Genomic DNA, 23,937 nt, shown 5'->3' on the forward strand with positions numbered 1-23,937 from the left:
TAACTTCTAGTTGTGTGTAATGAAAAAGCTGAGAGCAAAAGGAGCTGCTCTCAAACAGGGAGAGCAGATAGCTGCTATCTGCTATCTGTGGGGTATCTGCACAAGGTAAGCTGGGCCACGCTCGCAGATGCTCAGTTCACATCAGAGCAGCCTCTTAACAAACCAGACACTCCTAGGGACTGCAGGCAGTGACAGTAGGGCCACCCCAGCACTGAGCACAGGTCACTACTGTTACTCAATGTGACTGGCCCCAGCAGAGGACATGCTGATGGAACACAGTGGCCAGAATCCACCCACCAAAACTTGTAACGGATAAACAGAAGGTCTGATCCCGCTGCTGCCCTAGCAGCACTCCTCTCCAGATGTAAAACCCCAGAGGAAAAGCTGCACTGCCTGAAACCAGCTGTGAGAAGGAGCCAGCGCAGAGCAACTGCTGCCCAAGAGGAACAAGGACGCAGAGGACAAACAACAAACACGGCCACGGAAAAACGGATGTGAAAAGTGCAGGAGCTGACTGGGACAGCTCTTTTCCCAGCTAATGACACGTGCCCTCCGCCAAGACAGTGCCTTAGACAGCCCCCAGGAGCACAGTTGTTCCCTAACTGCCTTTCTCCTGCCTTGGACCATGAATAGGCTGCAGAGGGGTAAGTGAACGTAGCATTCATTGTGTACAGACAAATGGTGGCACGTAAAGCTAAGCAGAGGAGAAGAACTAAGAAAGAAAGTGAGAATCCTTGCAAACGTCTTATCTCAGGATGTAAGAAAAGAATCAAAGCCAAAGCTATCATAAAGATAACTCCAAGCAGGCACTGTCATATAAGTTCTCAATTGTCTAAATCCAGACCTAGAGGAAAAAAAAGAACAAGTCTCACAATCTCCCCTGCTTTATGAAGACAGTGACCTCATCCTTCTCCCAGAAGGTTTCAGGTAGTGGACCATCTCCCTGCATGCTTAACACTCATCTCATATGCTAGGACTTAGTAGATGGAAGCAGCCGAGAAAAACAGCACCATTCACCTGAAAGAAAACACAAACACTCAAAGATACACGCTGCTTACAGCCTCAACACATTTTTGGGTGGTCCTGTGTGGAGTTGGACATGATGATTGCTATGGCTCCCTTGCAGCTTGGGATATTCTATGATCCTATGAAAAAGGGTTGTTGCTCCAAGAGCACCCAGCACCAGGCACAAGCAACACCTCTGTTCCTAACCAGCAGGCTGAGCAGAAACAGGAAGGTTCCTGCACCAGTGCACAGAGCTGGGACAACAGATGTCAACTCTGGCCTTAACTTCCCTAGGAGCATTTTTGGTGGTTCTACCAACCTTCTGATGGCTCTGCAAGATTGACCTCTCATACAGAGCCCGGAAGGCTTCATTCTTTAGTGATTCCAAAGCATTCAGACATCTGGAGAGAACTATTATTCAATTACTGTTATGCCAAGGGAAAACCTCTCTTCCATAATCCCTGCTGCAGCTATGCAGTAATCTTTATGAGTGCACTCATGCTACGTGATAACATTAGGAAGTATCTACTGCAGAGCACGGGCAGCAGGCAACTGCAACTGTGGGAACCGTAACTCAGCGTTTCCTGACAGGGGTGATTAAAATCTCAAACTTAGTGTAATATTAACACTTTCTCAAGAGACTGACAGCACATATGCCCTGTTTACTTTACCAACTCACAGCCCGTGCAGTGAGCTGCAGACAGTACTATCACGTTTAAGATCAATATAGGCCCAAGGCAAACGAAACTAGTGGCACAGAACAAGTAGGACTGAGCTCTCCAGTCTCCAGCTCTACAGCTATATGGCTGCCCAATATAGTTGCCCACTGATTCAGTCTCCTTTTTTTTGCTCTTCTTAGTGAATTCCTACACAAAGTCAAGTAAGCAGGGCAACGGTTCAGTCTGACCTCTCAAATCACTGCACACCTAGAAGCACACAACGTATGAAAGACCACAGAAAACAGCCAAAAGAAAAACAGAATGAAACTCCAAAAGGCTGCAGACGTAACGGACAAACCCCAACCACAAAAAGGGAGGCTGCAACCCAAACACTTCTCCTGCTTGCTTTGTCCCATGTCCTCCATGCCAGCACTGCCAAATGGTTACTGCGAAGATGCACAGCCCTTGGTGTAGATAGGCAGCACATGCTTTCAGTTCTCCATCTACCTACAATTACATCACATAGCAAACAGTGGAAGCAGCAGCTACGCCAATCCTCTACCTGAACCAAGTGCCAAGGCAAACTGCCAGCCCTGCACACCGCCAGCCTTCGTCACAGTGATAGCTGCAGCACGAACCGCCCTTCTGCAGCCTTGCGGTCACACCTTATTTACTCCTTTCAGTTCACTTCTAACCCTGAAATAAAGTTGTGATGCTTCTGTTTTTACACAGGGCTACAGAGGAAAAAAAAAAAAAACCAAAAAAGAAAAGCACCACAGCACCATACAAGTATACATGGAGCAGACTCTGACAGGTACAGTGTGCAGATGTGCAGGTTCCAGGAGGGATGCATTCAGCATCTCCCTGCCCAGCCTCTCCCCACACCTCTGCCTGAATGCAGTCAGGTCTGTTGGATTCTATGATTACCTTGTACCTGCTCCTGAAAGCTGAACACTTACCCACTTTATCCTATACAATTCCATTCTTTGGCTCAGCAACAGCTGATGCCTGAGGAGCCACCTGCAGGTCTCAACTGTCAGAATAGATGAAAGAACACAGCTTCAGCCTTTTCAAGGGCTAAAACCACCAAGGAAGGTACCAGGAGGCAAGGACACAGTTTAGACTCATTTCCCTATGATGACATGCAAACACTGGCACACTTCCCCTGGGAGAAGAGCAGTTCCCTTCTGCCCCAGCCCGCATGGGGAACGCATCTGCTGGAGGCAGAGGCGCTGCCAGGTCCGAGGCTGCTGCCTCCTCTGGCCCACGCAGGGCCTTCCGAGGCCAAACAGTGCCACACAGTGGCAACAAGCAGGTTCCTCAGCTTCTCTCCAGCCCCCTGAAAGCACGGAAAAGACTCCTAAATTGCTGCAGCTTTTTATCCGGCTCCCAGCTTCAGCACACGGGAACTTCAGCGACCTGGTGTAGGGAACCTGCTTTGGCAGGGCGGTTGGACTCGATGATCTCTGGAGGTCCCTTCCAACCCCTACAATTCTGTGATTCTGTGAACTTCGGGAGTGATGCAGATGTAAGATTTCTTCCTCACCTGGTTATTTTTAATCCAGGTCAGTTTGGTGACACACTCACAGTTCAGCTCCACAAACAGTTGCACCACCAACATGAGTGGAACGGTGCACTGCAGCCCGAGTAGAAAAATCTTGGCTGCAAAGAACACAGCGCCCAAACCTGCACCCTCCGCTCCCCCTGCCCTTCTGCCTTTGTGTTTCTGGTTTGCAGCCTCTCAGAGCCAGTGAGAGAACCTTTCCTTGAGCCAATATTTCAAACTGATGAAGAGATGAAGAGTAAGGGTAGTAATCAGCTGTGAGATCTGAACATGCATTGCCAGCACAGCCCTCAGAGAACAGACCAAGAGCAAGCTCTAGCAAACATCATCGCACTGTAAACAACCAAACATCACTGCCCCCCACTTTGCTAGAGGCTACGCTACCCCACATGGCAGTACTGCAGAAGAGAAACTCCCAGTGCCTCAAAAACACTCACAGCATTTTATATAAAAGCTCTGCATCAGTGATTTATGGAAACCCTAAAGCTTGGCACATTCCTTTCAATGATGCTGAGGCAGCAAAGGTCTCCAGAAGAGAAGCTGAGGAGAGGGAAAACAACCAAGGGCAGTAACATCCAAAAAATGCTGCTGCAGTGTGCCAGAGCTTATCTTCCAAAGCCCTAAGACTTCGCCCCAGTTCCACCCAGCTGAAGTCACAAACTCGTTATAAAAGTGCGATCATATTTGAGAAGCTCTGGGCCTCACAGTATGCAGAGAAGGCCTTCCCAGTTCTGCTAAACTCACATCCTTAACAGCCATTTTAGGACAGGCAGTCCAGAGCTCCCTGGCAAGTCCTCTTGCAGGCCGCATGTGCCAAAGCAGTGTGAGGATTCCTAGAGAATGAGCTTCCAACCATCATTGTCTTTGCCTACATTCCAGTGCCTGACAAACAGAGTTCACTCGGGCTCCTTTTACAAGGTACGCAGCTCAAACAGACCGATGAGAGATGCTGTCAGTCACCTTTTTAATCCTTACAGAAGGAACGAGAGAGTCTGGCCTCTCAGCAGAACAAGCAATGCAAATACAACACATACCCTGGAAATTAAAACCGCAGTTTTCACATCCCCAATGCAAACTTCCAACCGCCTGGCAATGGGACAAATGACCCGCTTCCATAACATGCAGTAGAGCCACTTGGCCACCATTAACCCTGGTCTCCAGCATCTGACCTCATTTCCCACCGGCAACCTCACCCAAGTTAGAGCCTCCACAAGAGGCATTTTCTGCTTCTTCTGTTTGTGCCTCTCCTATTCCATATCAGCCACACCAGCGCACACTGCCAAGAAATGGATGGTAACAACATGCTTTAAACATGAGAGGCACGAGGTCACCAACTCCTCAGCCTGACCCAGGCACAGCTCCCATAGGGGAAGCCAAAACACTGGAAAATTTAGCAACAGGAAAGCAAAACAGATCCAGTGTCATTCCACTGCATTCCAAACACATGACACCAAAGCCAGCAGCCGCCTCCTGCACTACTCACATCGCTGGGGCTGAGGTTCCCAAGACCATTGTCCTGCTCAGAATCTCTGCCGGACTCGTGGCCCTGAGAGGAGCGGGGGTGGGAAGGATGGATCCAGATCTCCAGCCGCGTGCCATCGTCTCCAACTTGTCGCAACGTGGACTTCTTGCCCTTCCCTCGGTGGCTGGGGCTCAGCTCCAGCAGCTGGTGCTTCTTCTGCTCCATCTGCTCTGCCTGTGCAGATAGGACACGGTTAGATCACCCAGGGATAAAAGTTCAAGAAATATATCATTTTATTTACACGGAGAAACTGGCTCTTGTCCCAGCTTAAAAACCACAGTAACTCACTGACAGTCCAGAATTTGGTTTCTGACACTACAGGAGAGGGCAGATGAGAGATTATTATTATATATATATATATTTTTTTTTCTTTAAACTGATTGCTCAATGCGATAAGTAAAGCTGTATCCAGTTCCTAGCAGTGTTTAACAGTCAACACGCTGCATTTTTGATTTGAGGCACAAATTGCAGCTTCTCCTTCCTACCTCTGTGGGACACCTATGGAATAAGGCAATGGTCAAATTGCATGCTGAGGCCACGCTGCAAACCACAGCGACCTCCAGCCCTTACTGAGCTCAGCTGTTTTAGTTTGTGACACAGAATTAAGAGATTCAGCTGCCTAAGCAACCCCAAAATCAGACTGTGGAGAGGCAGAAAGATACCATCATTTGGAAGGCTTTCTTTATCTTCCAACATGGAATTGCTTACAAGTAAGACTCGTAAAACTCCAAGACCAAAAGCCACCATCACCCTTCTCCCCAGGTTGCAGCTCTCCAGCTGTGGGTCAGCTCAGGCAGCTGCAGCATCCCACAGCCCGGCTCCAAGACTCACCTTGCGTTTTGTCTCTTCAAACAGACTCATGAGGCTCTCCTTGGCTGTGAGGATGGGGTTACTAGCTGCCAGACTGCGCATGTAGTAGTAGACAGCATCCAGCTTTCTCCTCTGCAAAAACACAACCAGACTCACAGCTGGCATTCATTCTGGGAAACTCAGGGCAAAGCCCCCACGCCATTCACTTCCCATGTCGCTCAATACACTTCCCTTCTCCCTCAACAGTGCCCGGGAGACAGATATTCACAGAGTAAGAGCAGTCCTACAAACAAGCTGGATCCTTCTCCATCCACATTCACGACTATCTACAACATCCAGCACAAGTGTTTCACCTGGGTTAGGGAGGGCAGCTGACATGACAGCTTGCAGACCTGCTTCCTCTAACCCTGAGGTTGCTACGGAAGCCAGCAAGCCAGAAGCTCACACAAAAATCTCTCAGCAGACATAGCAATAAAGGGCATCAGCATAAATTCTGAATTCCTAACAATTTGGAAAAAAAAAACACAAACACCTCCTTTCAACATTGTCATGAATATGGAAATTACTCCACAGAGGTCCAGGAATACAGGAAGTTTTGCCAGACTCCTGCCTGTGGTGAAAGATGCCCTCCTTATCTCAGTCTGCCACTCGAGCCACCTCTCAGCATCTGTTCTCCCACAGCCCTGCCACAGGGAACACTGTAAGACATCACTCCTTGAGTCTTTATACCATGGAGACCCACAGCCATTTAGGGCCTCACAGAACACCACAGCAGGGCAGGATACTTGGCAGCCTTCAGTCCCACTTGTGGAGTCAGAGAAGTCATTCCCAGCCACAAGGAAACTGCATTTCTAACCCATGCAGTTCTGAACTAGTATTCCAAAAAAGTCTTTTCAGTATTGTAAATGAGATCCTTACCAGCCCCCATGCCCCAGGCTGATGCCCCCATTATCTGCTGCAAATCTTCCTTGAAACAAGCTTTCCTGCATGGCTAGAGGAGCCAGCAAAACTAAAGCTGCATGTTGATGTCACTTAGAGCAGTCAAGTATAAAAATGTCATGCAAAACCTTAAATGCAGCCCACTTGCAATGCAAGTGCTCTCTCATCAGCCCACAGAGCAGTCCCAAAAACGCAGATAGCCTGGGGCAGTAATGTGTGTCTAGCAAAGCAGCCAGGAACCAACAGCTGGAATCCACCGAACACACCCTGCCATCAACTCTGGGGTTTTTTTTAATTAAAAAAAAAAAAAAAAAAAAAAAAAAAAAAAAAAAAAAAAAAAAACAAAAAACATCTGGAAGTGCTGCCTTAAACAATGTCTTCCTCCACCAGATGGAATCCCACAGCCTTCCCAGAGGCTCTTCCTGTGCTTGCTACATCTTTGTATGATGAACGTCTTACCGTGTAGATGGCCAGCAGTGCCAGCTGGTTGTATGGGCGGCCGTTTTTGGGAGCAATTTGTTGAGCCTTCAGGTACCAGCTGAGGAATGAAAGAACCAGGGAAAAAGTTACTGAAAGGACATCCGGTTGTCTTCCTCACTGTGGAGGGCACAAAGTTCCCTCTGCAGCACTGGCAGCCCAGCACTGAACAGGCCCTTTGCACAAGTGCCCTCTGCCTGCATGAGCGTGCACAGCTAGTAAGTCTGTACCCAGCACACAGAGGCAGAGCCAGGGCACAGGACAAGAGGGAGAGGCAGACACAGCTGGAGAAAGAAATGTTCTTGGCTCAGCCTGAAGATGAGCATTTAGCCAGCTCCACTAAGTGTTGTCTCCAGTGCAGCCTCAGGCAGAAAACAGGCTATTTGCAGACACTTTTTTCTCCTCCCCCTTTTTAGCCTTTTTGGCAGCTGGGATCAAATCTTCCTGGCTGCTTAGCTCATTATTTAATTATCCCAGTAGAAGTGGCATCCATTAAGATGCAGCCCATTCCTTCTTCCTATATCCCCTCAGTTGTATTATCCAGCTTATTTCATGCCACACAAATCTGTCAACACTGTTCAGATGCATAACGAACACGCTGTGCTCCTTCCAGCCCTGTAAGATATCAGTGCACTTCACAAACAGGCAGCTTTCCCCACCCTGTTTCAACCTTCCATGGGTTTCAGGGCCCCATGCTGGGCTCAATTGCTCACTACCACTCTTTGCTCCAGGAAAATAAAAAAGATCAGGAAGAAGGACTGTATGCCAGGCAAAACAAGAGTGATAGGAAGCAACAGGTGCCAATAACTTCTGATGCAGTCAGAACATATGGGCACATATGGGAATCTCTCCTAGCTGGGAAGCTAGCAGAAAATATATCAGTTTGCCAGCCTCAGAGGCATGAACACTCCCTGCTGCAGGATCAGCACAGGACGACTTCCACAACACACAGCTGGAGGAAGATGGATCTGCTGGGTTGATTTTGGATAGAAAAGCAGTTCACACTATACCTTTAAGTTACACAGGACTGCAGTACAAGAAGGAGGCATGAAAAGACTCCTTTGGTTAGAGGCAAGCTTAAGCATGAAATGAGATGCATCCCTTGTAACTAGATAGAAGAGGAGCTTTGCTCAGCCCTGGGGTGAAGAACACAATACCTGCGTGCCTTTCCATAGTTTGCCGTATCGTTTGCTTGCTCTCTGTATCTGCAAATGTCCCCTTGACAAATCATACACCTCTGGGCACTGATCAGTGCATACTTCACCTGAAAGAAAGCATTCAGTTGTTCAGTTGGGAGCTGCACATCCCAACTCACCTAAACATCCTGCGAGTTCATGGGGATGGTGAGGAGCTAAGAGGAGGTCGCTGACAAACTGAAGGTCAGAAACAAAGGCTGCAGAATTAAACAAGGCTCAGTGGCACTGGTTCAGCATTAGTAAAGGCAACCCAACCCCCCAAATACCTACTCCCTTACACAACATCCTAGCTCTCGCTCAGAGGAAGTAGGTTTCAGAATCTGTGGTTCATTCAGTCCAAGAGAAATGCGAGGAAGATAAACTGGTTAAAACAAACACATCTCTCTGGGAATGGAGCTTGACTAAAATATCCTCTTCCAACTGTTCTCACACCTGCACTCACAGCTCAGGGCAATCACTGTCATGCGTCAGAGAGAGCCCAACTGCTAGCCTTCCTCATTCATTATTCTGAATTCCATATACAGAAGTATGAGTTGTTCAGTATCTAAGGCCAAGCCGGGGTACCTCTGACACTTCCTCCTCCTGATTAGCCCTAGTCAAAGAGACGATACAAAAAGACAAGTTCTTTCTTTGCAAAGGAAGCTGAGCAATGTTAATATACTGGAGTTAGTTCAACATGTTCTCTAACAGCTGAGATTCTCTGCAAACACTCTGCTGTCTGTTCAGACTACAGCTGCCCACCTCTTGGCAAGGGCAGCACATCGAGTGCTGAGTCCAGCACACAGCACACCACTAACAGGAGGAGAAGACTCCAGGAGAAAGCCAACCTACCATTTTCCGCAGAGGCTTGCAGCGGATGGCCATCCCATCCATGTAGTCCTCCAGCTTGAACTGGTATGACACCTGCAGCTTCTGGAGTAAGCCATCAAAAAAGGAAGTGCCCTGCAGAACACATGTATTTGGTCGTTCCCATTTTTCCAAAGACAAGCAGAAAATCTTAACGCTGTCCTGCTGTTACTGCAGGAAAGGTCCTTCTCCCTCTGGTTTGTGCTGTTCTCTTCAGAAAGCAATAAGGCAAGAGGATCTCCAGCTTCAGTTTTTTTTAGGGCTGAGCTAGACAAAGTCAAGGCTGACCTGATTTTGTGTTAGCCACAGTCCTGCTCCAACAAGAGGTTGGACAGAAGCCTTCCAGTAGTTCCTTCCTGCCAACATAATTCTGTAAAACACATCCTCCTGGATTTGTCAGCCTCCCTTCTACAATGAGCAAACCGAGCTGAGTGCCTAACAGCATGACTTTTCAGCAAATTTGATAAAGATAGCACAAACACCTCTGTGAATGTTCTTGTTTCTTTCCATTTAAGGATGCTTAGCTCATTTTAGCTTAAATCAATCTCTCATCAAAACAGAACACACCAAAGCAAGCCTGGTTTAAATTATAACAAATATCCACCTGGACCAACACTTGCTGCACTAAACTGTAATCTGCCTGTGCATTCTTTTTGCATAAGCAGGACCACAAAGGCTAGCTCGCTGTCCAGCTATACCAACCTGTTCTAAACACCAACCAGTCAAAAGTTTAGCAAAGCCTGGGGGTGTTTCTCTCCTCCTACCTCATCTAGAAGTTGGAGAAGTTTGTTCCGAATTTCTTGGGCATTTTCTCCCAGAGGATCCTTGAGGAGCTGCCGGAATTTCTCAATCACTTGGTAGAAGGCGTTCTTCCACAGCAGCTGGTCCACATTCTGGGTATCAGAGAACTCGATATCCATCAAAATGCACCGCTCGTACAGCTGCAGCATCTCCACCCTAGAGTGAGACACGATCAGTGGTCGACACAACAGCCTGGCAGAGCAGGCAGGGAGCACGTGCTGAACCACCTGCTGCCTCTCATCCTGCAGGCATGAGATGTCAGCAGTTGGCTTGGCTCACACGCTATGGCAAATGGATGCTTCCACACATGCCCTAGAAAGAGATGGAAGTTCTTGTAACCAAACACCCCTTCTGCTCCAGCAGAGCAAATTGAAAGGACCATCTCTCTTTCTGCACGCATAAAAAAGGATTAGGACTCACCAAAGAGCAAAGAGGCTCTGCTAAAGCTCTGCCTCTGGGAAGAGCAAGACCTAATTATCTCCTGAAAGTAATACAGAAAACAGCATACACTGCCAGGCTTCTTCTGCTTCCAATCACAAAGCCTAGCTACTAAGGGCCAGGAACAAGCACACAAAGCACCTAAGAGCAAGAGATCTTGCCCTTACAGTGACCAGCGTTATCACTTTGTGCAGCCAAAATGCATGCTGGAATAACAAACCATGTTCCCCTCACCAACTAACAAGAGCTCAGCCCAGACACTGAAACAGAACTCCCACACACAATTTGATGAAATGGATACAAGCTGCTGCAGGGCAGGGACCAACTGAACCTGTGCTCCGGGGAAGGGCAGCCCTCACCAGCCATGGCAGCACAGCCTCTCTCATCCTAACCAGAAACCTCCAGTGCTGTTACCAGTGCATACATATCCCCTCTCTGTGGTCTGTACTGCGAGTCCCTCAAATGCAGAACAAGCCCTGAAAAGAGCTCAGCTGCCGGATTTACTGCCAGTCAGCTCTGAAATAAGCCTCCAGAGAAGCCCCAAAGACCACACGTAAATGTGGTAGATGCCAAGTAGAAACTTGCTCCAGTCATGTTAACTGCCCTCCAGAGTGCCAGAGTCACTTTCCTCTTGCTAGGCTGCCCTCACCAGGCCATCCCCAGTGGACTGCCATACGTCACAGGGCTGAGCAGTGTCAACAACAAAACTAGTGGCACTTAGAAAGTGCTGTCACTGCCACACAGCACCAGAAATCCACATAACAAGCTGAGAACTGCTATACTGAAGCCAGCAATGCAAATCAGCAATCAAAGGCTGGTTAATATAGCAAAAGTACACCAGCAAATACCAAAAGCACACGAGAGCCCTGGAGCCAAGAGAGCCCAGCTCCAGCAAGAACCCAAGAACTGCAGCAGGTGCTTGTCCTGCTCCCCTATGTGCCTTCAGCACAGGCACAACCATGAGGAGCCACAATTTAACCCTCAGCCTAAGCTAAAGAGATAATTGCTCACAGTTTCTTTCTGATATCCAGACACCCCCGGCACATGATTAACACCCCCCAGCACATCATAAGATAGTGAACTATAGCCCCAATCCCTCAGATATCAATGTCCCCCATCCCCCAGATCCCCAGTGAGAAAACATCACGGACAACAGCTCTGGTAGGAATTTACTCTTGAAATGACTCAGCCACAAACCTCAGCTGGGCCATTTTCTCCAGCCCCTCTGGGCTGATGCGGTCTCTGGAAAGCAGATTGCTGAGCTGCTGCTCCTGGTTCCCAGCCTCACGGAGGAGTTTGCTGAGCTCCTGCTGCTGCATGTTCCGCATCTGCTGCTCCATCTCAGGACTCAGAGGTGCTGGGGTGAGCGGGCCGCACATGTACTGCCCTGCCTGGCCAGGGTACCCGGGGTAAAAGGCTCCTGGGTACACACCATTGCTTGGACCCATTGGATATTGCAGGGAGTACCCGCCGTAGGGATACTGAGGAGCTTGGCCGGCAGCCCGAGGGTAATAGTAGGGGTTGTCAGAGTTTTGGAACTTATAATAGGACGTCTGGGCCTGGCGGGCTTCCCCCCAGGAGGTGGGACTCACTTCATCATCCGTGTCTAGGAAGTGAAGCTGTGGGGTTTGGCTTTTCAGGGCGGGTTTTTGGTCCGGGTTGTTGGGGTCCCACAACCTGCGAGCGGTGCCACCTCGGCCCCGGCTTCGGGAGCCCTTACTGCCAGCACTGCCCAGCAGCAGCCGGGGCCCAGGGTGACTGGGTTCAGGGGAGCCCACAGAGCAGGCGGACAGATCTGTGTTGGCAGGCAGGAACAGAATCCCACGGCCCCTCCCCTGGGGCTCTCTGCTCTGGCTCCTCGCCTCCAGAGTCTCCGAGTCATTGCAACCAGAAAAAGCCTTCAGGGGCTTTTTTTTATCTGTGTCTGCTAGAACGACATCCCTGTTCATAGTCTTGCTGTCAAAAGTGACTCGGAAGTGTCCCTTGACTTCCCTGCCGTTGCTGCTCCACTCACTCTCACTCCTAGAAGCTCGACTCTGCTCTGAACGCTTTTTCCTGTCTGAAATCCTGTTAGAGACATACGCTTCTGCCTCATCAATTCTGTCATCATCCAAGGAGTCAGTGGAGGATGCAGAGAGCTGCTTCCTAGGACGTATTCTAGCACGCTCCTGCCGTCTCTCCATCCCATCCACCAGCGGGGCTCCATCTACACTGTTGTTGCTTCCAGCTGAGCTCGTGCTGCACGTGCGGTATCGGCTCCGCCGCTTGTCAGAGCGGGAGTACCGCTTGGTAGCGCCCAGCTTCCCCTGCATCACTTCATCGTGTGCCCTCCTCACCCTGTCACTTCGCTCTAGTCGTCTTCCTTTATCCGTCCTAGATGATTTCACTCCGTCCCCTGCCTGGTTTCCCTCTCTGTCCTCTTTGTTTGACTTGGTTTTCCTGGTGTTATCTTCTGCAGAACCTTTCTCGGCCTCTTCACCACCTTCAACTCTCAGCTGTTCCACTTTAGAGGTCATTTCCTCAGTAGCCAACCGTAGGGCGACTTCTTTAGCAACCAAATGCAGGCGCTTCCCTGGCTGATAGATCTGCTGGTCCGGTTTCTTGATTCTCCTCGTGGTCTTGGCACAACACTCATCCACAGCACGCGGCGTGCACGAGTTCTCCTGGCTCTGAAGATCACCTTTAACCTCTGCCTCGTCGTTTCCCAGCGAAGGACCATTCTGGTTGTGGCTGTCACCATGCTGAAGTTCTCCATGACTGGAGGCCCTTCTCCTGAAGGACCCTCCTCCTGAAGGGCCATTCTCCCCCTTGCCTTCCTCAGCTCCGCTCCTCTCCTCAGAGGCCTCGTGCTTTGGTGGCACATGTTTGCTCCTCAATCGGGAGAGGCCAGGCTTGTAAATCTCCAGATCTGGGCGCCTGTTGTCCTTGCGATGCCGTGGCTCCTTCACCTCTTTCATGTTTTCTAGGAAAAAAATAGAGAAAAACATAAGAATGTTAAGGCTGGAGAAGATCTCTGACATCATCAAATCCAACCATCGGCCCACCCCCACCACACCCACTGAAGAAACCACATCCCCAAGAGCCACAACTCCACGGCTCTGGAACACCTCCAGGGTGGTGACTTCACCACCTGTGTCAATACATCACTGCTCTTTCTGAGAAGAAATTGTTCCCTATATCCAAAGTGAAAGAGAGTTATTCCCATCACAAAGCACACGAGGATGAGAAAAGCTCACAACAAATATTCAAGGAAAAACATTATCTAAAGGCAAAGTATTAAAAACACCCTGAAAGCTGCTTCAAGAGAATGCATGTGAAACGCTCCGTTGAGGCTCACAGGAAATCAACAAGCGAGAGCAGGAAATGAAGCAGCCTGACAAAGCTGACCAAATCCTGAACCCGACTCGCTTACAAAACATCCCACAGCAGGTTTTGCCCCGAAGAACCACCGAGTTAACAGACAGACAAAGCACAGCGCCTGGCCCCAGTCTGCTCTGTGCCACAAAGTGGAGCACAGGCAGGGGCTCCTGGAGAAGCTCAGCACAGCAGGACCCCCCAACCCCAGGCACAGCCCCACCGCTCTGCTCTCAGGGCGGCATTCCCCCCTCCGTGCTTACAACCCACAGCATCTTCCTCCCTCTCCCCATAACCACATCGTCACAAAACGCCACACAGAACGCAGCGCACAGCCCCGACACAGCACAGCCCGGGCACAATACGTTTCGCCCTCAGTGCCCACTCCGTGCCCGCTCCCCCCGCGCCGCCGTTGTTGAACCCCCGCTTTCCCTCACCGCAGCAACAACGGCGGCCCCGGGCCCAGCACACACCCACAGAGCAGGCACGGCCGAGGCGAGGCGAGACAAAAAGGCCGAACGGCGGCTCCCCGCCACCTCCTCCTCCCTCTGCCCGCCTCACCTGCTCCTCCTGCCGCCCCGGCGCGGGCCTGCGCGGCTACCATGTCCCGCAGCTCTGCGGCCGAGACGCGGACGCGCTCCAGCCCCTCCGCCATCTTGTTTCGTGCCGGGGAGGGGACGGCGGCCGCGCGGGGCCAAACTTCCTCGCGCGGAGCCCGGCGACTGACCGCGCGCATGCGCACGGCGCGATCGGGAGCGGCGCGGCCATGGGCTCGGTGCGGGCGGCCGACGTGGAGTCGGCGATGGAGCGGCTGCGGGGCCGCGTGCGGCGCACGCCCGTGCTGACTTGCGGGTCCCTGCAGCGGCTGGCCGGCCGCAGGCTGCTCTTCAAGTGCGAGCTCTTCCAGCGCACCGGCTCCTTTAAGGTGTGACGGGACGGTGCCGTGCCGGGGCGCCGGGGGAGGGGAGCGGATCCCAGCGGCGCGTCTCGTTGCAGATCCGCGGGGCGCTGAACGCGGTCAGGATCCTCGTGGAGGAGGCGGAGAAGGCAGGGCGGGAGCGGCCCCGCGCCGTAGTGACACACAGCAGCGGGAACCACGGGCAGGCGCTCGCCCGTGCGGCCCGGGATGAAGGTAACGCGTGGGGGAAAAGGTCAACGCGCAGAGCGTGAGATATAAGGCGTATCCCTGTGCAGCAGACAGCAGCACACCTCAGCTCCGCTCCACTAACAGCCCCAGCCCTGCGGAGCAGCAGGAGGGCTCTCCCTTCTCCGGACACGGCCCGGCTCCATTCCCCTTTTGCAGCATGCAAATTCCCTCCCGCAACTGTCCCAACAGGCATTCCTGCCTACATCGTGGTGCCCCGCACAGCCCCGCGCTGTAAGCAAGCTGCCGTCCGTGCCTATGGGGCCACGCTGGTGCCGTGCGAGCCCAGTGATGAGGTAAGGAAGGAGTTAGGGGGGAAGCAACTGAGGACACGGCTTCCTGCCCTGCTGGGCCAACTGCTGTGCTTTGCCTTTAGTCCAGAGCAGAGACAGCTGCACGGGTGGTCCAAGAGACAGGAGGAGTCATGGTGCACCCCAACCAGGAGCCAGCCGTGATCGCAGGGCAGGGAACTATTGCCCTGGAGGTGCTGGAGCAGGTGAGGGGATGTAGCACGAGGGTACAGAGCTGCTATAGAAATGCTCACGTTTCTTTTCTACGCAGGCACCAGAGGTGAATGCACTGGTGGTTCCTGTTGGGGGCGGAGGAATGATTGCAGGAATAGCAGTGGCCATCAAGGTAAGTAACAGCACAGCTTAGAGATGATGGTTGTATCTCCACCTTTGTCAGGGCAGCTTGTCTCTAAGAACAGAAATCCGGGCTGCCTGGGGGTGTGCACCACAGCCCCCTGCCAGCGCAGCAACACAGCACAGGCACTCAGAGCAACACAGTGACTCTCCTGGTCTCTGCAGGCGTTGAGACCAGATGTGAAAGTGTTTGCTGCTGAACCCCGCAATGCAGATGACTGCTACCAGTCCAAGCTGAGAGGGGAACTGACCCCCAACCGCCATACCCCAGTCACCATTGCTGATGCAGTTAAAACCAGTATTGGAGAAAACACGTGGCCCATCATTAGGGATTTGGTCGACGACGTTCTGACCGTCTCAGAGGAAGAAATCAAGGTAAGCACTCTCTGCCTCCCCTCCCCGTAGTTGCCAGCAGGCAGCTGGCTCCATCCAAGCTCTGCTCCTCTGTTCTCATCCCTGCACTCTCTCAGGGCAAACCCTACGCACCACAGCAGCTGTGCAAACACCAACACTCTTTCCAGCTGGAAAGAGCTGGTGGAAACTCTGCTCTCCCTCCCCAATGTGCTGCAGAGCCAGATGCACATGCAGTGCCCCCCATAGCCCTAGAGGAGCACGTACTTGCTGCTGGGATGACAGCTGCTGTTCTGTCCCAACAGCGAGCCACACGGCTGGTGTGGGAAAGGATGAAGCTGCTGATTGAGCCAACAGCGGGTGTGGGAGTTGCAGCCGTGCTCTCAGAGCAGTTCCAGGCAGTCCCCCGGGAGGTGGAGAATGTTTGCATCGTGCTGTGTGGAGGAAACGTGGACCTGAGCTCCCTGACCTGGCTCACAGACCTCCCTGGGGACAGAGACTGAGAACAGAGCAGCGTATCCAGTGGCAGGAACCTGGCTTTGAATTTGTACGATACTAAAAACCAGATGAACAAAGCCAGAGGTTTGAAAGCTTCTGTGAAGGGGTAAGGAAAGATGGAGGTGGTCTCTGCAGCCCAGAATCACTTGGTTACAAAGCAAAGGGTGACTACAGGGAGCCTGAAAGCAAAGCACTGCTGCTTCTCCCCTTCCCAGCCATCCTGCTCTGGAACAGACCTTGAAGCAGACTGCACCCAGCCACTGCCCAGCTGCTGTTTCACCTTTCTCCGTCATCAGCAACCTCCAACAAACTCCTGTCTGATACTGCAAAATCCTCTCACCCACTGCTGTGGCAGAGCAAGAAGACAAAAGTCCCAGCAAGCCATAGGGCTCACAGAACAGCAGGGTGCTCACAGATTCCCATTTGGCCTCTACAGCTGGCCGCCACCACCAAGACTTAGAGACTTAAATATTTTTTGAAAAACATTTCCATTAAAATAAATAACTCTAGTCTATCCTAAGCACCAACTGTTGAGACAGCTGCCCCAGTACAAACCCTGGGCACTGATATGTCCAAGACATCAGTGTGCACAGCGTGCTTAGGCTGAGAAAGCAGCCGGAGAGGCACAAACTGCATTAGCACTGTGCCTGGAGGCTTATTCCATTTCCACCTCTTGCCCTGGCAGTGCACTCTCACTCCTCACCCACGGCACAGGCTCTGGGACATAGGGGTCATAAGTCCATTTAGGATAAACACGCTTGTAGAGGTTCAGCAGCACGGTGTCCTGGGACTTCAGCTGTCCATCAAAGTGGCACTTCATGTGACCATGGGTCCCTAGGCAGAGAGCAGAAGAGGCCATTAGTTGTCACTCCTCCCCCGGAAAACCACGTCCTGTTCATCATAAGAGACAAACACAGAACCAAACCTACCTAATGGCTCTTTTATATGCCCTCTACGACCCCATTTTGTCCTTAGCTCCACTGGCTTAAACCACATCACGTCCTCTAGAGAGCAAAACACAAATGGCACATAAGCAACAGGCTTTGCCACAGAAACACAAGGCACAGTTGTTCTGTTTCCACATCCCTTCTTCCCACTGCATACACAGGCCATACCTCTGTTAAAGAACATGTACCGCACCACAGCCGCCTTGGTGAAGATCTTGAAAGGATGACCACTGAGCACGAGCCGCTTGACGATGATTCTGTCCGGGTCCACAGCCAGCAGAGAACCCGTGGCAATGAGGTCGTGCATTCCTGCAAGACAGATTAATTAACACACCAGGGTAGCGTGACCAAATGCAACTCCATTACCACCTCCCTCACCACAACCCCCTTCACCACATGGGTCAAGGCCCAGAGCAGCCCCCCAGCAGGAAGAAAGGTGCCAGTGGTAACAGAGAATGAAAGCAGTTAATTTTCTCAGACAGCATGTATTTTTCTTTTTTTCAAGTCACACTTTACGAATAGATGCACTCCTAGTAAAAGTATAAGAAAAGCCTGCTGACACGTATTTCTTAACACACTCTCAGCACTAATCCGACTTACCGTTACTTCTCTGTTTAAAAACAAGCACTGAGACAGGTGGGAAAGTGATGGGAGCGTAAACAGTCACCACCAGGGCAGAATCCGGGCGCAGGAAACGCTCCAGCTTGTGCTTATCAGCTAGGATAGAACAGCAGTGACCAAGTTCAGTCCAACAAAAGTCCTCAGAGCTCTGAGAAACCCCACTGAACTCCTTCTTTCCTAGCAAAGGGGCTCCGTGCTGAAAGATAGCAGGCTACACACAGCACTTCCCTGCTGGCATAGGGTGTCTGGGAATGAATGTGATCCTCTGAGCTGCCAGCTCGCTGCATGGAACTTGCCATTGCCTTGCCAGAACCAGAAAACCATGCTGCCCAAGCTCCCCACTGTTTAGTGCCTCTCCTGGAAGCCTCAGCGCCTTGGTGCGTGTCTTCAGAAGAATCCTTCAGCCAGGTTCAGACATCGTGGCTAAGACATCACAGGCTTCCTGCCCTAGAAACCCTGGCCCCACATCCTGCCATACCTGTTCTCTCCCCACCAGTCCCCTCACAAACCTGATGTGTGCTGGGAGAACAAAGGGGAAGCTCGGAAGCGCCTGAACCCGCAGTGGAAGATCAGCTCCTCCTTTGCCCTCACTGGATCACTGTTGCTTGGATGCCGCCGCACCAGGAAATTCAACACAGACATCTGCAGGATGGACATTGCTGTGAGACGCTGACAGCAGGGCTGGCAAATAACATCAAGAGCAGAAAGCAAACATTGCAACAGGGACAAATTCCCTTCACTGTGGTTTCCCAGATGACTGCTGGTCATCAGTGCAAACCAGCCAGATGCTCCAGTCTGAAAACCTCTGGAAGCTTCAGGCTGCTCTGACCACAGGAAGATCTGGTTTCAAAGTGCAAGCAGTGCGTGGAAATCTTAGCCCAAACCTTCTGCAGGCAAAACCTCTCCAACCCATCAGGGGAATCACATGAAGAGCTGCACACATGCAAGGAATCAACAGAGCCCAACTTAGTCACCTTCTGTTCATGGGGAAGCAGCGAGAACAGGACTAGTGGCTTCCCTTCTTTGAAGCTCTCCATCACTGACACGGGGACGTTGCAGACATGCAGTGTAACATACCAGCCAACCTGCCAACAGAGCATCAGTTGTGAATACTTCTTGCAGTAGGAAAAAAAAGTGTCAGGACAGATACAAGGCCAGGATTAGACAGGGAACCAAGAACAGCATCCAGTGGAGTTACCGAAGCTCCTTCAGTCTCCTCTTTCTCTATCTGCCGGAAGAGGTGCTTTCTGGTTCGGGAGAAGTCCTGGAACTGGTAAATCCTTGCATAGTCCCTTGGGAGATTCTCTTTAGGGTCCCATGGAGAAGTCCTGAAGCTCTTGAGCCCTCGGTACTTCTGGAACCTTAAGGACAGACAACAGGAAAGACAAACTGATTCACAAATGCACAGGGACTAACGCTAGGACTCCGCCTTGCTCCTCTCTCTCTCCCAGCTCAGGACATGTTCTTTCTGCCCCACGGAGTGGCACAATGCCTCAGCTAGCATCTGCCCTGGAAGCCTCAGAGCCTAAGGGTTCATCTTCAGAAGAGTCCTTCAGCCAGGTTCAGACATCACGGCTAGGACATCACAGGCTTCCTGCCCTACCTCAACAAACCAGGGAGAAGAACCCCTTCCAGCTCCTCTCCCATCACCGCATGTAGTTTCTTACCGGACTCTGGCAGGCACATCACGTGGTGTGTCCACCTCATCTGGAAACATCTCATCCATTCTCTCCTGTTTGTATTTCTCCAGCATCTGTTCATCTTCCTCCGCCTTCTCATCATACTGGTCATCCCGCATGCACTCAGACATGGTCACGGTCTCACATTCCTCCTCTGCAAGCTCTTCTTCCTCCCCACTGCTTCCTCCCTCCTGACACACAGAAGTACAGGCACTCTGTTATGTCTCTGCAGCACTGCAAATCCCGTATGTATTTGCACAGTGTGATTCATAGCTACAACACAGTCCCCCATTTTGGTATCTAGCAGAGCAGAAGTAGCAGGATAGATGTGAGAGGCTTAACAGTGGAAATCCAAGCAAGTCTTATCTCAGTGTTGTATTCCTACATAGGGAAAGCTACGAGGACAGGACCAAGCTAGGCTATACAACAGTATCCAGAAGATCAATTGCAGTAACAGCTCTTAGGAATTACCTGGGAAACTGCCTCTTCCATCATATCATCACCAAAATCATCATCTTCATCATCATCTTCTTCTTCCTCCTCACTGCCTTCTTCTCCATCATCAACAATCCACGCAGCCTGGTACTTGGATGTACCTTTGGGGACCTTCACCACCCTTTTGTTCTCCTTCTGAGATGCTGTGGGAATTCCACCAATGGTTAATACAGGTACAAGTCTCCTTTTGCTCAGCAGCATTTACACCAGAAGAACTAAGCGCACCTCTAGAGCCCAGAGTCACTGTTTCCCAGAACAGAATTTGTCAAAGCCTAGAAAAGGCAGCTAAAATGTAACCCTGTTGTCAGGCAAACCAGCCAGCCCTGCTGTCAGGTGAGGGTAACCAGGAACAGAAGTCACAAAAAATCCCTTGTTTGTCCACAGCCACCTTCAGCTATCCCACCAGCAGGTGGCTTCTGACAGCCTTTCTAACAGGGACAAGGGAAAGGTACAGAAATACTGCTGCTATTCACCCTCTGCATCTTGCAGTTCTTCTTCAGTTGGCCACGTCTGCTCCCCTTCCATAGGATCAGGAACCACTTCTGACTGTAAAGATTCCTGTTTGCTTGTATCTGCCTTCATCAGGATTTTAACATCTTCTTCCATCTCATCAGGACCATTTGCAGAGTCTTCCTGAAGAGCAAAAGCAGAGTCCCCAGCTGTAAAGCTATCCATCTGAAACTAATAACCAGTTTAAAGCCAAGGACAGCTCCTCCCACAGCCCTTGCTACCAGAAAATATCCAAGAAACAGCACAAACTCCCTCCAGTGTCAACATCAGTTATGTTGTAAGGGAGCCACAGCTCACTGGCAGAAAATGAACCTATTGCCTCTTCTGATAAAACTCCCTTTTCCCCCCCACCCTTTACCACCCATAACCCAAACGTACTTTCTGAATGAAAGTTTAGAAACACTGTTTTAATGGGCACAGCAAAGCCATGATCTCCCACAAACCTGCATATCCATGTCCTGACTCTTCTGTTCTTTAACCACTCTGGGATTCAAAGAGAGAGGGTCGGGGGGGGCATCCACCTGGCTCATCTGGAAGTCTCCATGCCCCACAATATGCACCAAGCTGTTCACATTGAGGGTCCGTCCTCGGACAAAACCAGACACCTTCAAGGTCCCAATCTGGTCACACTCCTGACTGGGCACAAACTCAGCAGCATAGGCAAGCAGGTGAGCCCGCCTGTCCCGAAAAGCGAGATGCCGCTGCTTCTGGGTAGCAAGGTGCCTCAGCAGCACTGAGGACTCCTGCTCTGTGTTTAGGGGAAAGAGCTTGACCTCTGGAAACCACTTCTCAATAGCTTTGGTGAGTTTCTTCTTGGCATCTATCCGCTTCTTTGGTGGCACATCAGTGCCCCCTGGGACAGCAAGAACTACAAAGGACGTAGAACAGAGTTCCCCATCAGAGCACAAACCTCCTTATACCCCTTTCACAAAGCATTAATGCTAACTTCAATGCCTGCAGCTCAAATAACCAGAAAACCATTTGACAACACAAGTCACAAAGGCGGTTTCACCCATTAAAAAAAAAAAAGACAGATTTTCTGTCTTCAGATAAAAGATTTTAAGACTAAATTGACTATGGAAATAAGGTCTGGGAATTTAACTCAGCAAGAAACCAACTCGCTCCTTTTGCTCTGCACAACTGGACAGCCATTGCAATACTAATAACCACCATACATCTCAGACTTAAACCTAGAGCTCCAGCATTGCCCTACCAGGAGAGTAAGACAGTAAGACAGCATTTACCTGACCTGCTCTCAGAAACAGAACAGCCAGAAGGCCTGTGATTACTTACTAACATACAGAGCTTCTACTTATTGCAACAGTAAGGCCCCCCTCAGTCACCCCACTCACCCTGTACCCCAGTAGAAGCTCTGAATTTTCATCTCACCGTAACTAGGCAGCCCCTGGGCAAAAAGGCAAGAGAGACAGTGCTCCCCTGTGCTGTCCCAGCCATCCGCAGGATCCAAGACAAAAAGCAGGGAGTCGGCAACTTTTGCTAGGTCCATGACGGCATGCAGATCCCCTGCATACAAGACACCTCAATTACTGGGGCTGCTGGGGGTACAGAACTGAGACCCACACGAACTTCCTCACCTGCCTGCGCTGTCACAAACCGCCAGCGCTGCTTGAGCCGGGGAGAAAGGATGACAAAGCTGCCGGCTTTTCCCTCATCCAAGTGGACAACGACCGAATCTTGGCTCTGCAGCAGGCGGAGGGCATCGTGTGCTGCAGCCCTGGCGTGCAGCGGCACCACGACCACGAGATGTGGGGGCCCATCCCTGCTGCCCAAGCTCCGCTTTTCTGCTAGCACCTATGGGCAAAGATCCATGGCGTGAAAACCATCCCAGATCCAGCTCCTATCTCACATCCCTGATCGAGACTGCAGCTCCACAGCTCGGTCCTATAGCGCTTGCTTAGCCAGCTCCTAGACGCAAAGCAGCCCGGTCCAACAAAGCTACCCTCACACCCCACCCCACCAGCCGTTCCCCACGCCAGGCCCAAAACCCCCGAGCCCTCACCGCCTCCTTGCGCTGTCTGCGGAGCTGCAGCGCCTGGTGCCGTCGATCCACCCTGTTCAGATCTCGGCGCCGACGGTGCGGCAGCGCCTTGACGGAGACTCGGCCTGCGGAGAGCGAGCGGTTAGGCGGCGATAAGGCTAACGGGAACGCGGTGGGGAGCCCCACGGGTCGCCCCGCCTCACCCCCAGCTCGGCGCTGTGCCGTCCCGCGGTGCTTCCCGCCCTTATGCGCCTTATTCTGCTGCTTCAGGGGCCCGGCCCGGTGCGCGCCGCTCGCCACCATACTGCCTTCACGCCGCCACCACCACTTCCGGTCGTGCGTTTTGCGTCACTTCCGGCGACGTGAGGGAGCGGAGTAGGCGGCAAAGCGCAGATCGCATTCAAGATGGCGGCGGGGGGGATGATGGCCGTGCAGCATGGCGGAGCATTTAGGGGGCTGCACGCGAGGGAAATGACAGGCAGGACGCCCAGCCGTTCCTTCAGCGCTTTATTGAGGAGTTCTTTATACAGATATTTACAGAGGAGAGAAAAGCCCCTTTCAGGAGAGCCGTGGGAAGGGGGACTGAGGAAGAGCCCCAAAGCCAGGCCTGGGGCTGGTCCTGTCCTGCTCCACACACAGATCGGGCAGCAGCGTTCCGTGCTCCCCATCCCAGCCCTGTGCTGTGGCAGCACTGCACGCTGATTGGCACAGCAAGGTTCTGTCGTACCCCCAGGCCCACACCATCTGTCAGAAGCACAACTGCCCTTGCTATTGGAAGCATTAGGCCCACACCACCCTCAGAATGCAAGCAGGTGAGCTGGTAAGGTTAAATATTTACAATAGTGTTGCAATTGCCAGGAAAGATGAAGTCAGTAACTCAAGAAAAGCAGGGCGGCTGCTTCTCTGTTCTCCACTGAACGACTGCAAAGGAGGAAAAAATGAAAAATGAGCCAGGAACCTTCCCCCCAGCACTGTGTTATTCCCTTCTTTTCTCCTGCAAAGAAAGCAGCACAACAGTGGTGTGTGAGGGAGGGTCAACTGAGAGCTGCTCTTCACCAATCCTTACCTACTCCTAAAACAAGCGGTCCAAACCTTCTAACTCTAAAAGAAATGTAGATCACGTCCTACCTGACAGGAAAGAAGTCACAAAATTAAGAGACCAGTGACAAATAAACACTGTTTAAGCATTAGTAATTAATTCTCCCTATATGGGTGTTCATTAGCTGCTGGGCAGCACACAGTCTCTCCTACTGTCTGACCACGTGGCACTGCCATATAGAGCCAAACGTGGAGGGAAGAGGACATGAGGTAACTGGGATACTTCTGGAGCAGCAAAAACAGGCCCATATGTTATTTATCCCTTGCCATTTATGCAAAACCAGGGGAAGGAACATGGTTTGAAACGTTTTCCACCTAGGTTTCCCATCACAAGGCAACC

General features: G+C 51.3%; 3 protein-coding genes across 3 annotated transcripts in view; 1 reads left to right on the plus strand and 2 right to left on the minus strand.

The window, feature by feature from the left end:
- Nucleotides 1-14,266, minus strand: part of SMG6 (SMG6 nonsense mediated mRNA decay factor) — a gene marked incomplete at both ends in the record, with an annotated part of 89,261 nt that extends 74,995 nt beyond the window's left edge. Inside the window, 8 exons of the mRNA XM_079545288.1 lie at nucleotides 4,712-4,924; nucleotides 5,582-5,692; nucleotides 6,959-7,037; nucleotides 8,134-8,240; nucleotides 9,004-9,114; nucleotides 9,783-9,975; nucleotides 11,455-13,219; nucleotides 14,173-14,266. Coding sequence (XP_079401414.1) covers nucleotides 4,712-4,924; nucleotides 5,582-5,692; nucleotides 6,959-7,037; nucleotides 8,134-8,240; nucleotides 9,004-9,114; nucleotides 9,783-9,975; nucleotides 11,455-13,219; nucleotides 14,173-14,266 — 2,673 coding nt within the window. The remainder of the gene's footprint in view (nucleotides 1-4,711; nucleotides 4,925-5,581; nucleotides 5,693-6,958; nucleotides 7,038-8,133; nucleotides 8,241-9,003; nucleotides 9,115-9,782; nucleotides 9,976-11,454; nucleotides 13,220-14,172) is intronic.
- Nucleotides 14,267-14,377: 111 nt separating this feature from the next.
- Nucleotides 14,378-16,253, plus strand: SRR (serine racemase; the record flags this gene model as incomplete). The annotated part of the gene is made up of 7 exons (XM_079545289.1): nucleotides 14,378-14,536; nucleotides 14,608-14,743; nucleotides 14,948-15,051; nucleotides 15,132-15,251; nucleotides 15,317-15,391; nucleotides 15,565-15,774; nucleotides 16,056-16,253. The coding sequence occupies 7 exons, from the start codon at nucleotides 14,378-14,380 to the stop codon at nucleotides 16,251-16,253; spliced, it is 1,002 nt and encodes a 333-aa protein (XP_079401415.1).
- Nucleotides 16,254-16,903: 650 nt separating this feature from the next.
- Nucleotides 16,904-22,802, minus strand: TSR1 (TSR1 ribosome maturation factor; the record flags this gene model as incomplete). The annotated part of the gene is made up of 15 exons (XM_079545119.1): nucleotides 16,904-17,082; nucleotides 17,178-17,252; nucleotides 17,364-17,504; nucleotides 17,796-17,912; nucleotides 18,326-18,458; nucleotides 18,791-18,901; nucleotides 19,015-19,177; nucleotides 19,484-19,686; nucleotides 19,967-20,133; nucleotides 20,464-20,623; nucleotides 20,944-21,368; nucleotides 21,890-22,024; nucleotides 22,096-22,312; nucleotides 22,521-22,624; nucleotides 22,703-22,802. The coding sequence occupies 15 exons, from the start codon at nucleotides 22,800-22,802 to the stop codon at nucleotides 16,904-16,906; spliced, it is 2,430 nt and encodes an 809-aa protein (XP_079401245.1).
- Between the last annotated feature and the right edge of the window lie 1,135 nt (nucleotides 22,803-23,937).

Source organism: Tetrao urogallus (assembly GCF_951394365.1).
Source record: "Tetrao urogallus genome assembly, chromosome: 20".
Classification (NCBI taxonomy): Eukaryota; Metazoa; Chordata; class Aves; order Galliformes; family Phasianidae; genus Tetrao; species Tetrao urogallus.